Below are 16,944 nucleotides of genomic sequence, written 5' to 3'. Positions count from 1 at the left end.
CGCCTGGAGCTATGAAAAATCTTGCGGGACTTGACAGTCGATGGGAAAATAACGAGCTCCATTTAGGGCCCGTCCTAAAAATGCATGCAAAAATAGCAAAGAGAAGTTTTACCAAGCTTTTACAGAAGTTCTGTTTTGTTTTCTCGAGGTGCTATTCAACCTTCATTCTTTCTTTGATTAATTCAAGTATGTTAACTCCATCATTTTGCATTACACCCGTACCAACAAGGGGTCATCACGATTGACCTTTACATGCAGCTCATCTCATTTGGCCCTGAACCCTACCCTGGCTTTGAGTAACCCAAAGGGCGATCCCACATTAAGGCTGCTGGTGTTCTGCCAATTGGTGTGAATTCCTCTCAGTAGTTCTGGACACAGGGTTTGGACAAGCCTCCCTGTAATCCCCTCGACTGGGAGACTTGGCTGCTCCTGCCTTAGAGGAGATGAAGACAATGCTTCTCACTATGGAAATGCATGCAGGCGCTTTGATGCTTTATGCACTTTGGCTTTTTCAAAGCACTTGTCCAGTTCTTCTGCTCCCTTGCACCTTTCTCTCTCTCTCTCTCTCTCTCTCTCACCCTCCGCCCCCACTATGCCGGCTCCGATCGATCCAACCATGTTTCCCAGTCCCACATGTCATCTTTTTTCTTTGACACAGCTCTCCTCTCCCCGCTGCTTAGTATTCTGGGGTGGAAATGCATGCACCATCGCAGATCCATCAGCTCCGATCGGAATGCCGCACCACGGCTCAGGGAAATGGAGGGATGAGAAGGGTGGAGGGAGAAAGAAGGAGCGGGGCAGGGAGGGAGGGAGTGTGAGAGGGCAGGTCAGTTGTATGTCGACATCCTTCCGGGACCAAAGCCTCAGTCTGGCAGGGAAAAAGAGAGCGAGAGAGCAATGGCAGAGGACGAGAGGAAAGAAAAAGAGCACCTTTTTATTTCTGAGGGGCCACTTTTGTTAATACCCGATTCCTTTGAAATCAGCCCCTCTGAAGAATTGAAGAAGCACACAAGTTCTTGTACTCTATTTCCCTCAGAGCTCAAGTAGTAAGTGAACGGAAAAGAATAGATTTTAGAGCCAAGGTGCTCTCATAAATTAAAACCTCTTATTTGCTGAGTTCAAGCTCTATGTCGGTAAAGTGAAGACTTCAAAGATAAAGATGTGTTCAGCTCCCTTCTCTCATGACTGCACCTCCCACAGTGGGCTCCTGACAGAGTCAAAGGACTAACGCACATTTTACATCTGTTTTCTGTATGAAGTCAAATTCATGTTATTTGTAGGTGATTGAGACAGACTCAATTCACTGCAGCAGAAAGAAAACACATGCAAATATGACAAATAAATGATGAAACACATATGGCAGCAGTGAAAAAGAAAAAGAACACCTGCAAGAAATAACAGAACATTAAACTTCAAAAGAATAAACATGTGGAACAGAGTGTGGTACAGAGGAAGGATCGCAGGACTTAGAATAGAATTACAAAACAGATAAACTTCCAATAAGTAAATAAAGTGCATACCATGAATACTCAGTCTACTAAATCAAAGAGTGCTACATGATTATTCTCTCAAAAACATCTTTTCCCTCTTTTTCTGAAGATAATATCATCTTTTGAATTCTTTTTTTCAATGACTATTGCATATTTTCATCCATCCCTGAAATACATTTGTAGAGTTTGACTTCTGTCACGATGGCATCCATATTGATTTAGATTGTGGGTTAAATGTGATGACAGATGTAATTGCTTAATATAGACGGACCTTTGTAGCCGGCTCGTTGTGCCTCAGGGTGGCTTTTCTGTCTCGTTTAAAAAAAGAGTCCACAAGCAGCTTTTCATCACACATTCCTCTGCATTTTGTTTCGCCATCAGCTCGCTTTTCTCTATTCAACTCACTCAACATGTCAGAGCGGAGGGAGAAGCAGACAAGCGCTGATCGCATCGATGTTGTCTCTCTTCATTTATCGCTCTCTTTCTTTTGCGCTCTTCCTCTCCGAAGCCTCTCCATCCTCTCTGCGCGTTCTCCCCCATGACTTCCCTCTACAGCAGTGCGTTGCCTTGGTAATTACCAGTTGTCTTAAACAGACAGATGGAATAAGAGAGAGTGACGGGCAATTTTCCCAGTGCCTGTTTCCCCCGTTTATGTGCACGCAACTTCTTTTTGTGTGCGTGTTCTGTATGCACGCTCCTTAACTTCTCTCCATCTCTTTCACAGTCTCTTCCCGGCTTTCACTCTCTCCTGTGAGTTCGCGTTTGTGCACTTGTCTTGTATTTGTATGTGTGTGTGTGTGTGTGTGTGTGTGTGTGTGTGTGTGTGTGTGTGTGTGCGCGCGCGTGTGTAAGGCGGTTGTGGGGAATTACCTGACAGAATGTGTTAGTCCAGGATGGTAGTGGGGCCGTTTCATCTCCTGCTGTGTATTTTAGATGCCAGTTGTCACTCTAGACCTGTGACCCAGGAGGGATCACTGCTGTCCCGTCCTCTTTTCTCCCAGCATGCCCCTAACAAAGCCGCGGAGTAAAGAAAATGACTATTTCTGTCCTCCCAAAACTGCCAGGGCAAGAGTGAAGACTATGTGAGGGGTGGATGGAGGAAAGAGCGAAAACAAGGGAGGAGCAGACGCTCTGTGTTTTGTGTTTATGTGAGCGACTGACATGCATTAACATGATGGCAGAGTTCACCTACAAGTAGTCATGTCATCCAATTAATTTTCCACACTCTCTTCCAGGCTGGTATGATCAAGATGGAGCAGGAGGAGTTTTTTATCGAGCCGGTGGAGAGGGGCGACGGAGTCGGAGAAGAGGAGGAGGCGGGAGGAGGAGGAGGAGGAAGGACACACGTCGTCTATCGCTCCTCAGCCGTAAAGAAAGCGCCCATCAGCAGCCCGGCGGCAGACTACCACTCCAGAGGTCAGTCTGTGGCTCTGAATGAGCCGCCCTCCACTTTTACACACCCTTCGCTGAATGCTGCACTCTTCAGCTCCGTGTTTTATTTAACTCCATCTTCCTGACATGTGGAAATAATTATGGCGCTGCCTGCAAGCGGATCGTTCATCCCGAATGTGAAACCTGCAGACTATGTGTTATCGTTAATGTTCTCTGCAGTACATCTCGAACACCTCGCAGACCACACTCCCCTGAAGTAGTATCTCACCTGCTTATATAATCAAACATGCAAAGACAGCGAGTCACAGCGTGAGCATACCCTTCTGTCAAAAGGATTACACCTACACACAATCAAACGCATCCTCCTGTCACTGCGCTGGTTTTGCAGTGAGAAAGGAGCGCCATATGGAGACACACGCGTTTGATCGGTAAGGTAACACCCTCTGTATCCTTTATAGAATCATACACTGCCTTGGCTGCCTCAACAATTAACAGCTGGCACTCATTGGTTTCTTGTCGTCTGCCTCCATTTTCCACTCCACGAATGAAATAAATGAAGTGAAACATCAAGTAGGGCTATTATTTTAGAGGAAGCATAATACTTGGAGTTTGACACAGTGTGTCGGCTCCGGGATATGAAGCAGGCAAGATAAATGTGTTTTGGAATGGGCTTTAAAGCTCAAGGTCTGAGCACTATGATGCAAGCAAAATTATATTTTCAGCTCACTTGTATCTTGTATTACTCTCAAAACATGTCTTTACAATTACATTTGAACATCAACGTTACCTTGTTTTAGTAAGATTTGGTGATTCAATTTACTTCAAAGTAATGTCACATGACTTATAACTGTTAACACACGAGGGATTTAATCAATTTGATCAAATTACTTTATCTCACTATCTACTTTTTTAGATAAACCAAAGGGATGAAAATAATTCTTTACCTGTTGCTGCTCTATTTCGGTAACAGCAAGATGAATGTGTGAAAACGCATAGAAACATATGTGCTTCAAACTTGTGTTGCATGGAGCATTTAAATGAGCATGAATCATAAGATTATGGAAGAGCCATGTTTTAATATCAGCAGATTTGATACTTAATACCTAAAACATTCATTCAAATGATTGAGTGATTGAGCCTTTATTTAATGCAATACCTATATATTTGCAGTATTACAAAATCTTTGAGGTGATATTCCCTTACAGTATAGTTGTTCTCTCGCGAATACACACATATTTGAACTATATATACAATTCTAAAAACTTAAATAAAATTTAAAAAAAGTTAAAAAAGCTCTGAATCACATTGTTTCAACTCAAATAGAAATTCAACCGAGACTAAAATCTTCAGCATCAGCCTGTAGGGGAAAAATAAAACCACAATCATTTTCTCAGGCTCGTGTCAGAAGCAGCTGCCCAGTTGTCCTGATTGATCTGATGCCTACAAGTCAATCAATCATGACCCAACCCGTGCAACCGAAGCACAAATATTTTCCGAATCAAGTCTCCCGTGTTGTACAGGAGCGAGACAAAAGCGCCATATAACGAGTGTATCACAATAGATGAGATCCGTGTCTTCCTATTCATAGCAGTTGACTCAAGAATGTCTAATAATATACAGAGAGAGAGAAAGAGAGACAGAGAGTTTCCATAGGAACACCCAGTGAGGACAGACTGCATTAGAGTAACACAGATCTGCTCCCACTGTTACTGATACCTGGCAGTGCACACACACACACACACACACACACACACACACACACACATAGGATGTATCCACACACACAGCTTACACAACTCCCTTGATCATACATTTACACTTCTTAACACACATACGCGCTGCGTGCACACAGACACGCAGACACACACACAACACGTCTCACTGCTCCTTGTTGTCTTTGAATCTTTCTATCTAATGAAGAGTGGGGTGCAGATCAATAGCGTAGGATAGAGCAGGCCACAGTGTGTGTGTGTGTGTGTGTGTGTGTGTGTGTGTCTTTGTGTCTCTGTGTGTGTGCATGTATGGCGTGGGCATGAGTTCTGTGGTCGTCTGGCTTTGAGTGCTGGGATTTTCAAGGCCAAGCCGACAGACAGACTGACAGACAGAGAGACGGGCAGGCATGTGCTGCTCCCAGCAGCATTTGATGTGGATATTTCTCTTCGTTTCTCTTCTCTCTTTCCTTTTTATCTTTGTCTTACCTATTCTAGACCACAGTATTATGTAAACACAGGTTTACCTTCCAGTTCTTACATCAGATCACTGTAATAGCACAGCCATAGGATGCACATTATAGATCCTGCTGCCATTGCACTTATTTCCATGCGAAAGAAGAAAAGAACAAAGGAACTGTTTGATTCCCTCATATTGCCTTTCTCAGACAATCACTCCTCCTTGTAGATCAATCAGGGACGTTAGCGAATTAATTAATAATCAATCATCTCTGGACATCTCCTTCAGCAGGCATGCTAAATTCACAGCCAGTTATTGCATGTTGGACTCATTTCCTGGCTAAAGACAGAAAGATATATTTAGCAAGGTAATAGAGGAGCTCAAGAAGGAGAAAAAGAGAGATGAATAAGGAACAAGATTGATCGGTTTCTTACACCATAAGCTGAGGAGGTGTGAATCAATGTCCTAAGTGGAGAGAACAAGCTTTATTATTAATGTGGCACACTCGTCAATTAATCGCTGCGCCAATAGAAAACAAAGGACCGGCGTTCAATTTTTTGGGGCGGACAAAGCTCCGCCCTTCAATCTCTCTTTACTTTGCCCCTTTATAATTGAATTTGATCTGTGGTTTTCATCAGTGTCTCTCCGTTCTGATATTTAGTTTCCCCCCTTTTCTGTGGGGTCTACTGTCGCTTCATGTGCATCTTTTTGCCCAAAAACAAACTCTTGTCTTGATGTCTGCAGGCGCGTTTGAAAAAATAATTGTTTAGGGTGGACATTGAGGGTGGGGATTGGTATTTTGCTAGCGGAACTTGCTAGTGGGTGTGTTGCTTTAATTGTGTGTATAAGCACGCATGTGCATGCCAGTGCAGTGTTGTGTCCAGGGTACTGAGACTTGCCCAAACAGATGGACTACCAGAGGGCTTTTTTCCCACAATTCCCTTCACCTAGTCTGCTACCTGTACTAAACTCCCACAAAATTATTTTACATACAATTCACAACTTTTCTCACTCTTTCTTGTTTAGTTGCGCCTTTCAGCACGACAGAAGCAACATGTTATCGATGTCATGTTTCGGTGGCATGGCAACTATTATTCGGCGTACAGTATAGAATTGTCTTACCAAATGCAGTCCTTTGCTGCTGACTGGTTTTCATTGGCATTTCAGAGATCTGTATCGTCCTCATGGCAGAAAGGTTCCCTGCAGCCTCCAGGGCGAAGCGGTTTCAATTAGCTGGTGGACGGACACTGGGCGGAGGTCTGAGGCAGCTACACGGGGATCCATGCATCTGCATTGGTTTCAACTCTCTGGCGCTGCTGCTCCGTGCTGTTCTTGTGTGCTTGGTGTTGTGCGTTACTGTGAGCTGTTGTTAGGCCACTGTGTTGTGTTGGTGGTGTATGCCACGCCGCACAGCACTGATACAATGATGCGTCTGCTCGGCCCTGAGCTGAGAGGAAATTGGAGGGGGTCAAACGGAGGCCAGTGGGGGCTCTCTCGGGACCCTCTGTCTCTCTCTCCCTCTCCCTCTCTCCCTCTCTCTCTCTCTCTCTCTCTCTCTCTCTCTCTCTCTCTCTCCCTCTCTCTCTCTCTCTCCCTCTCTCTCTCTCTCACTTTCTGCCCTCATTCTTTCTCCCCATTGCTCTGTCTCTGCCGGTGTGACTCAAGGATAGACATATGGTGCAAGGGTTTTAAGAGGAGACTCGTGACTAAGCACTTAGAGACGTGAGCGCACACACGCACACACAGACACACACGCACACACACACGCACACACACACACGCACACACGCACCTCATAAATGGCCTGAACTCATCTTCAGTATGTAACAGGGGGTCCCAGTAGGCACTTTGCAGTACAACGTGCCTCTTGTTGAAATCCTAAATAGCCACCTGAACAACCCCGATAAAGTGACACTTCTTATGTCTTTATGAGGCTTATTTAAGAGATCGTGCTGAGCATGTCCTCTATATCCTTCACTTTGGTCACACGATGGAGGTATATTAAAGCAATGGAACTTTTTTAGATTCTCAAGTTTTTAATTCAATTATTAACATGAATTACAATTAAATTATAAACTTTTTAACAAGAATTACAATTCCATTATGAAAGGTATCGTGTATACAAACTTTATGGAATTGAACAGCCACGTTGTTACCGATACCTGATCCAGCTTTTTGAGTCAGTATCTGTTTTGGAAGAGAAAACAAAGGTAAACATAAAAAAAATATTACTAAAAATGACAATTCGGTGATGGCTTTCTCAACTTGCTGTTGTTGTGCCGCACAGTTTTCATTACTACTGACTTTTGAGGTGTCTGACCACTACAAGCAGATATACATTGCATTTGTCAGGTTCCTCAAAGCAGTACTCATTTAATTTCTTAACTGCAAGATGAATGCCTATTTAGCCATTACTATGATGTAGCCAAGTTCCCTGATGTAACATATTCCCCTTTCAGCACAGTCCTCCCCTTTGCCCCAAAGCAAAATTGTCTGTCTGAATAAAACCAGGAGCCGTCTGTAATGAGTGTCTTTAGGCTGCTGTTTTGAGCTCTAAATCCAGGAGTTTAAGAGGGGAATTCCTTCACAGAATAAATAAATAAATATATATATATATATATATATATATATATATATATATATATATATATATATATATATATATATATATATATATAGAGAGAGAGAGAGAGAGAGAGAGAGAGAGAGAGAGAGAGAGAGAGAGAGACTATGTAAACAATAGCATCTGCCAAGGCTTTTCTGAGGCTGAGCATTTTCTCCAGAAACATTAACTTCATTGAAGCATTGTAGCGTGGATGAATATCGGTTGTCCAAAATGTAAGTATCCTCTATTTAGGAAAGGAAGGTGTTACTTGGAAATCATTCAATTAGGACTTTCACAGGATCCAGTGTGAGAAACTCCTCTCCATCCCCACCATGCCCCCTGAAAGAGCTCTCAAATTGGGATTCTCCATTTTTAAATATTTTACCAAAATATCGGTGTAATTTAACATCCTTAACAAAAAGCTTTATAACAGTTTTGTATTCATCAAATAAAACGCTCTATAACAAGATATTGTTCTCGGATCAGCTGGTTGTTCCATTTTGGCCACATTGTAGCAGCAGCTGAAGCGGATTGCTGGTCAGCAGACCAGCGGCGCCACATTCTGTTGCATTTTGCACAAAACATGTGTTTTATGTATGTAATAATGTGTAATGACATATAATAATGTGGGTGTTATATTAGGCAGTAGGGAGCCACTATAGATCAGCAGTGTGCATTAGTGCACACCTGCATGAGCACAGGCACACGATACCAAGCAGAAATATACATACACAAAGGACCTAACACACACACTGGTGCAAGCATAAGCTGTGTTCACTGTACACACACACACACACACACACACACACAAACACATCGTACAGTATACTGTATTTACTGTATACTGCATGTGGGAATGAGTGCTGGCCCAGGTGGTCCTCTGGGAGGAAATTACAGTGTTAGGAGAAGAAGTATTTCAACAGCCAGCTGCTTCCTTTCTCCCTCCCACTCTGCGGCCACTGGTTCCATCCCTGGAGAACACGGCTGGCTTTTTACCACACTCAGCGTGTGTGTGTGTGTGTGTGTGTGTGTGTGTGTGTGTGTGTGTGTGTGTATGCACAGTCATGCATTTCTGGCATGTATGGGAACATCCCTGTGCGTTTGCAGATTTAATTTCCCATGACTGACTGACAGACAGCGTGTGTGCGTCCACCAGTGTGTTAATGTGTGTTGTGGTCCGTGTGCCTGCACCGCTTTCCTCTGTGTGTGTTCTCCCTCTGGCTCGCCTGACTCCTCACCTGCTGGTAAGCTCCCAGCAGGCCCCTCCATTGAGCCATCACTCACCGTGCCACAGCGGTGCCTTTAAACAGAGCAGGACTCCCGGGATAATAGCAGGGTGCGGCCGACCTCTGCTCCAGTCTGCAGCCACCGCTGCCGCAATGACCCACGCACAGTCTGTGTGTGAGTTTCTGTCTGTCTGTGAGACAGAGCGAGAGTGAGCAAGGAGAGGATGGGATGGAGAGGAAGGGAGGCCTTCGAGGGATGAAGGGCTCCAGCGATGAAAGGCTCCAGCGTTATTACAGACTTAGAGATTAAGAGAGAGTCACTGTAATCATGGTGCTCGTAGTGACGTAGCAGTAAGCCTTCATGCTGCCTCTGATGTGGTGGCCTTACGGTATTTTCAATACCAGACTTTTAATGTCAAAATCCTGCTACATAACAATGTGTGCGTCGCTGTGTTTCTGATGAACATTGTGTCCGGAGGAAAGGTTTGTGATGATGAAGCAGTGGTCCCAATCTGGAGGACTTACAGAGGCCGCAGGATGATTACCTGAATTGAAAATACTGGCAGACATTTTCAGACAAAGAAGTAATATTTTCATGTCAATTTCTTTCCTTCCAGCCCAGTATCTCTCATATCTATATACATGATCAACATTAGTGCCGATGCAAAAGGTAGTGTGCCGTAGTAGTAGGTGTAGTGAGGTAGGGGTGTTGAGGTCAGTTTAGTTTCTGGGTATTTAATGAACAGTTTGTGTCCCGTCACAAATCGGAAGTGCGTGTCTCACTCCTTATGTCTTTGCTGAATGAAGATACACAGTTTATTTTTACCTTTTCAGAAGCCTGAAGTGTAGAGTAAGATAAGAGATATCATGTAGGGATTAAGCATATGAATCGTGTTTTCCCAGCATGTGTTTGATGGCATTAGAGAACCCATTCAGCCATTATGATTAGATCATGCAGCTGTTGAGATGTAATCATATTTGTTTCCACAGTTTAGATCATTAAAGGTGCAATATGCAGGATTTAGATCATTAATAAAGCGGCAAACTCCTAAACAAATGAACTCGCTCTCCCTCTGTTATGTAATCTGAGTTCCACCTTGCTTTGCTTTCATGCATGCTTGTAGCGCACTGCCCTCATACGGCGCTTACAGATGAACACACCATTGGACCCAGCCTCAGGTAATGACTGTTAGCGCTGTTAGCGGTTACACAGTTAAGAAAGAAACCATTTGTTTTACATGAGCAATGTCCCTGTGTATGTTGTCGATTGACTATGAATGTGCAACAGTAATAATAACACATAATATCATAGACTCTTCATTTTCCTGATGCAGGCTTAAGTGCAAGGCTCGCACAAAGCAGCAGGTACAACTGTGCGACTACAATTACGTGCTACAGACCTCCCTGGAGGTGGCCACTGTTCTGTGATAGCATCAGTTATGTAACCTAAGGGACAGAAGCTCATGGAAGATGAGATGGCGTGTGACTTCCTTCCTCCCACTTCTGTCAAAATGCTGCAAACACACACTGTACACATGCACACACACACGCACATGCTGTGTTAAATCTGGCACTCCTCAGAGAAGTGTGGGAGCCATTGCCGTCGCTGAATAAGCTTCCTTTATATGCATGTTTGAGCAGAAAAATCTGACATTGTTTTTAAAGTTAAATCTCCTACACAGTATGAGGAGTCACTATCTGAAACACCATGTAGCTTAATGGAGCGATGCGTGTGTGAAGCAGATGTAATACTTAATTCAGAGGTTAATGGAGCCTCTCATGTAGATGAGCATATATTGGGAACCCCAAATACATTCACCACTATTACAGCAGTGTCCTCAGGCTGTGTCTCTGTGGGTGTGCAGCAGTTATCTACTTCAATGAATAGCAAACATAATTAAGTGTGAGCTGTTGCCCTTTTAGTATTATTTGTCTCTATAAATTATATATTGCCGCCATGATAAATATGAATGTTGGGGGAAAAAAAAGACATCAAACAATAGAATATTTTGACGGAAGAATCTTAAATCAAGGTCCACTTACTAGCTGTTCCTGGAGCCTTCAACCGCATCACCCCTTCATGTGCTGATTGCATTTTATCAGTTTTACTTTTGCATTAAGCGTGAACATGTATTCTTAACCTTGGATGTAGTTACTTTAGCTCTTTCCAGAGTTTTCAACTGTATTACATTTAAAGGTATACAACTACAAGTCCTTTGGGGGTGAAATTGCAAGAGCTACTCGTCTCTGGTGTCAAGAGATGCAGCCACATGACACCTTAACAAAGTCCATCTGCTGATGAAGATCATGTGAAAGAAAGGGTGGAAATCACCAGAACATTATTTTTAGGCTTATAGTACGTTGCTATTTGTGTACACAATGGCAATAATGCTCAGACGGCTGCTGTCTGATTAACAGAGTGATGTGTGGTGGGAGTGTGTTATGCTGCAGTTCATTTGCCACTGTGCACCCTGGGGAAGTTCAATTGAATGAAACACAGCGCTGTGCTTCTTTATTGAACGATGACTAAAACAGACGGGTTCATGGTTCAGACAGTGGGTTAAACATGTGTAGGACAGGTTGCAATGTTTATCCTAATTTAAATAAGTGATGAAAAACTTTTGGATCTCTATTCATCAGAGAGAGGGAGGGAATTCAATCATCTTCATCTTCTTACGTCGTCATTTATTTGCCCCCACTGAGCTCGCTGATATGTCTTGTAGCATTAGTCTGATGTGTTCAGATTTAGCTCAAATAAAAGTGGAGAATAGCTGTAGAGATCAGAGGATGGAGAGAGGAAGAAGAAAACAAGGCCTGCTTAGAGCTTAGCAGGGGCTGAAAATACACATTTGTCATTCTGTTTACTGCGCCCAGTGAACCGGAGTGACTGTCAAATCCAGATGGGTCATGTTGTGGTTGTCCGTACGCTGTTGGTGCCTGACCTTTTAATGGCGTGTGCTTTTGTCGAGCAAAAACAGTAACACAGTGATGGGAGGAGGCCGTACTTCTTGGGTTATTAGTCTTCATTTCTCAAAGCTACAATGATATGTTTTTATTGTGTTTCGTCGTCTCACAAGCTCTGCCACTTGATTTAGTTACTCTTGGCAGGCTTGAAGGCCATGTCGGGCAAAACATGGCCTTTCATCCATAATTGAATATGATAATCAATTGAAGTTCGACATAATTTGATTTGTAAACTATATAGTGACTGTATAATGCATTATGTGAAATTAACCTTATCAACATTGAATATTAAAATCATCGCCAGATTTGATATTGAAGAAATATGTACAGTCAAATTAAAAGGGGCAGTATTCATGTATTAGTTTTTTCTATTTTAACTGTTTATGATTGGATATTAACAGTTCAATTAAATTGCTTGTTCTCAATCAAATGTGCATCACATGAATACAAATGTGTGGAGTAAAATGTATGACTCTGTTTGTAAACTCAGGGGCAGCAACAAGAAAGCACATCTTCTCTTTGCAACGTGAGAATGTAGAACCTAAAGTTGACATTTAATCCTCGTCATTATCCCAGTTCATATATATTTGTACTTTAAAAAAGCTCTGCTAAAAATAATTTTGGATTTTGGATAATTTCTGCTTTGAAAAGTTTATTCTTATTTAAAAAATGTGAACATTTTAAACTTGGCGTATGGTTAGGCGTAAAAAGTGCTCTGATTTTAAAAATATCACTGTGACTTTTTGCCAAGACAAAGATCTTCTCCTTAATTGTTTTCTGTTGTGTTTCTGAAACAGAGCAATCATAAATCATACAAAAAACACAGCGGTGTATTGCTAAGTCAGCTTCAAAACAATTCTGGCCACAGAAAAGAAAATGTTGCTAAGAGAAAACATATTGGATAACGCAAGTTTTGGTAAGGCACATATATATATATATATATATATATATATATATATATATATATATATATATATATATATATATATATATATATATATATATACATTATCAGCCAGTGATTGCAAAAGTCCTTTGCCTTTATAAAATGTGTCCTCTGCCGCTGTGCTAACAATCACGCTGAGACAATTAAAGAGAGCACGCTGGCATGTCTACTCTGTCCGTGTGTTGCCACAGAGCAGCTTATGTGAGGACTCGGTCTCTCCCGCCATGTGCCTGTAGCAATGAAAGGGAGACAGGTCATCCTCCACAGCAGATGTGCTGACGCCAGACAAAAGTTAGTTCCCTTCCCTGGCATGTTACCCACATTCCCCCTGCGATCCTCCTCTTCCCCCAGACTTCCTACCATCGCTCAGAACTCTGGGAGACTTCTGAAAAGATTCCCAATCCAGCTGAGAAGCCCCAGTGTTCTGGCTTGTGCTCATTCTACTCTACTCCATGTTTCTACGAGAAGCTAACCCCTGCCTTTGCTGTCTTCTTTTGACCTCTATTGCTCATCTTTTTCTTCCTGTGCTTCCCCATAAACCATCTGTCTCTTTTTTTTTCACCTTATTTTTGTCGGCCACACATAAGAGAGGATGTGTTAAAATCATACACACGTCTTGTGTTAGTAATAATTCAACACATGTTTTGTTGAATTAACATGGAATTAATTAACATGGAATTAATGCTGCAGCAAACAGGATTTGATTTAATGATAATCTTAATGATTGTAACTTTATATGACAGTTCTCGCCCACTTTCCCCGCCCCTGAAACCCCTCTGTGGCGGGCCGGGTTCTTCTACAATTCCCTCCACCACGTCTCTGCATTTTAATTATTGTATGGTATCGATATCACTAGAGTGTAATACAATCCATGGTGTTGACTTTCTCATATTTCATAACTTAGTTGTTAGTTAATGTTGAGCGTAATACATTTGCATATCTTGGATGTTTGCGGTGTGTTTTCAGTCTGTCCTGTAGTGTCTATGTATCTTACATGCTGCTTGTTGTCTTTGGCTATGAACCAGTAATAAGTTTGCTCAGATTTTAAAGGTTGCACTCATTTGAGAGATCAACAAGGTAGAAAAGACAGAAACAGGACAACAAATAAGGAGAGGACAGATACAAGAAGTACAAGACAAAATTATTGCCTTCTTGTTAAACTCCTTGTCACTCCACTTCAAACCTCCGAGGCTCAAGATTGTGGCAGGACTATATGTAATTTAAAATTTGAAAAGAGAAACACAGTTAACAATTTAAGTCTCCTTAAAATAGCCGCTGGGAACAGTGTTAAATGTTTCACCAACAAAGCTGTCATCAAGGCTTTTCAAAAAAAAAAAATCTGCCGAGAGAAACTGTTTTCAGATTTAAACGCACCAAACCGAAACACTGCTTCAGTGATAGCAGCCACACTGTCACAACCTCTATGTGGGTTATTTTTACTCTGAAAGCAGATAAACACGGCAATTACTCATGTTTAGCTGAGCTGCTAAGACACCAAGCTTGCTAAACCCTGCTAATTAAGTCCAGAGTGCTGGAAAAAGAAGGAATAATTGTGTTGAGCTATAAGAAGACATTCTGCTGTTAGTGGAACATTTCTGATCTGCTTTAATTACAGTTTTGATGGGTTTGTGGCTTTAATGCCTCCTCTCTATTGACACACCCACACAATCAATACATGAGGAGATCCCTCAGAATATCTTGTTTTGTGTATTTGTGTGATGCTCTGTGTAACTGTTCTTTGTGATACCAGCAGGTATATTCATCTCCCGTAACACATGGCGCACATGAGAAACACACACGGAGGCAGACACGGCGGTGGTGTCTTCCTGTGACAAGCGTGTTGCTCTCTCTGTCTAGGTAGTCAGGGCTGAGATTGCCAATAAATAGTGGCCAGTGGCCTTCAGCATCACCAGCGGGGAGAGATTTGTGTCCTCGTACCTGATTGGTCCAAGCCTGAGGAAGAGAACAAACCATCTCGTTAATCAGGGAACACGGTGGGGACACGGCGAGTGTGTGTGTTTCCGTGTTTCTGTGCCCCTCACTATCGGTGCTGGTGGCACGTTGTCAAAATACTGCGTGTGTTTGTGTGAGAGAAGGAGAGGGACGGAGAAAGTGAGTGTAGGTGTAAGTGTAGATGTGTGTGTGTGTGTGTGTGTGTGTGTGTGTGTGTGTGTGTGTGTGTGTGTGTGTGTGTGTGCGTGTGTGTGTGTGTGTGTGTGTGTGTGCGTGTGTGTGTGTGTGTGTGTGTGTGTGTGTGTGCAATATTATGTCAGGCAATTGAGACGGCAGCAGTGCAGAGCTGAGCCGATGGATGACAGATGAATGGGTGTTAAAGGCCGCAGGAGCAGCCATGACTCACTCACACACACACACACACACACACACACACACACACACACACACACACACACGTGTGCATATACTCCTAGCTGTTGAAACTGTCACATTACAGTCCGAACTGTGCTTATATTCCCAGAGCACCAATTTTCACCTCTTGGGTTGCCAAATATGCTCTAGTGCGACGTCAAGTTTGTTTACTGTCACTCTGTTGTCTATTAGAGACCTCAAATAACATGCTAAATTCTCTGCGTTTTCCAAATACTGAACTTTTTCTGAATAATATTTTCCAACTGATCACTTTTTAAGCTGTTTAATTACTTGTTGGAGCTCATAACACATTTGTTTGCTTCCTTGCTCATATGAGCCCGGCTGTGTCAAACTGCCGGGCTCACACCAGAGCTGCATGTTTAAGTGTTCACCATATGGTGCTGCAAAGCAAATGTTAGTTCTGCTTTAATCATTTTTAAATCTGCATTAATACGAAATCCTACACAATATGAATCCCGCAATTTTCATCAGCCAGAGCATGCGAGGAAGAGCGTTGTGCTGACATATGGAGAGCAGAATTGACTAGAAATCCAGAGTGAGATGATAAATACACACTGGATCATGGGATTTAGATTTCACTAAGCTGTTTTCTGTCTCTCCAATCTAATCTCATATTAGCTCAGATGAGAAAACAGAAAGATGTATGGGACATGCTAATTCCTTAATAAGAAAAAGGTAGCCTTCATGAAATATGCCATATTCTGTCAAGAAAGTCTGAACGGATTTTAATTCCTTAACACATCACCGAAAAGTGGATATCACCACAGCGCATCGTTCATCACAGCGGAACAAAGTGGCCATTTTGTCCACGTCTTCAACAGAGGTCAGCACTGATTCAGCACCAGCGTTGTCAGACTCACCGTGGACATGCAAACTGAAAGGGATCAACGTCCCCGCAGCAGAATCAGAAATGTCGTCCACACATTTTTCTTCCATGTCGAAACTTGTCATTTAAATCATTACCCACAATGCAACACAGTATCCGACAGTTTGGTTAGTTTTTAGGAAAATCGTCACACCGATGCAGTAGTCCTCCCCACTTTAATGTGTAACATTGATGCATTTGAACTTCACAATAAGTTATAGCACTCATACATCTCAAGTTGTTGTTTTTCACCTTGAAGACACCTTGGGAAGACAACATAATGCACCTAGCAAACGTTTACAATAAAAATATGCTGATCGTACTAAGCTTCTTTTGTTGTGCTGGACATTTTAAGAGGGAATTGGAAAATGATGTCTTCTTCATTAAAAACCATCAGAGTCTCTGGCACTCTGCAGATATATCTATGAGGTATACTACGATAGTAGTATGCTACTATAGTAGTACTATACTACTATAGTAGTATATCTGATCATTGAAGGAGTTGCATTACCGAATACGACGAAACATCTTTGTGAAAATTGTATTTGACGTGCACTTTGATTTTTTTTATTTTAGCCCAAGTCCCATCTGCTAACATGGAGTGGGCGGGGTTTATGACCTGTACTGCAGCCAGCCACCAGCGGGGGAACAAGGTGTTTTGGCTTTATTTTTGGGGTGCTGTCGAGTCTTAATATACAATATTATTCAGAACTAGACTAAAAGTTTTAACTGCAATCTATGATGAAGCAGTCTATTGTTTGTTTGACCTTTAATGAATTTGCTGATATTACACCTTCTAAATTAGCTCCTAACTTAATTGAGTAAAGTTTGAGTGTGTCGTCGTAGCTGATCTCTTCTCTTCCTCCTGTCTTTTTATATCCCCATCCCCAACTCATTCC

General features: G+C 42.3%; 1 protein-coding gene across 2 annotated transcripts in view; it reads left to right on the top strand.

The window, feature by feature from the left end:
* Positions 1–16,944, top strand: part of LOC137791325 (A disintegrin and metalloproteinase with thrombospondin motifs 2-like) — a 109,173-nt gene that overhangs the window by 47,004 nt on the left and 45,225 nt on the right. For both annotated transcript variants that reach the window (XM_068586164.1, XM_068586155.1), the window contains exon 3: positions 2,726–2,906. In XM_068586164.1, the coding sequence (XP_068442265.1) occupies positions 2,726–2,906 (181 nt within the window). The remainder of the gene's footprint in view (positions 1–2,725; positions 2,907–16,944) is intronic.

This window comes from Clinocottus analis, unplaced genomic scaffold (genome assembly GCF_023055335.1).
Source record: "Clinocottus analis isolate CAN_PGR_092001 unplaced genomic scaffold, fCliAna1.0.p SCAF_10, whole genome shotgun sequence".
Taxonomy (NCBI): Eukaryota; Metazoa; Chordata; class Actinopteri; order Perciformes; family Cottidae; genus Clinocottus; species Clinocottus analis.
This window is presented reverse-complemented; position numbering and strand designations above follow the sequence as displayed.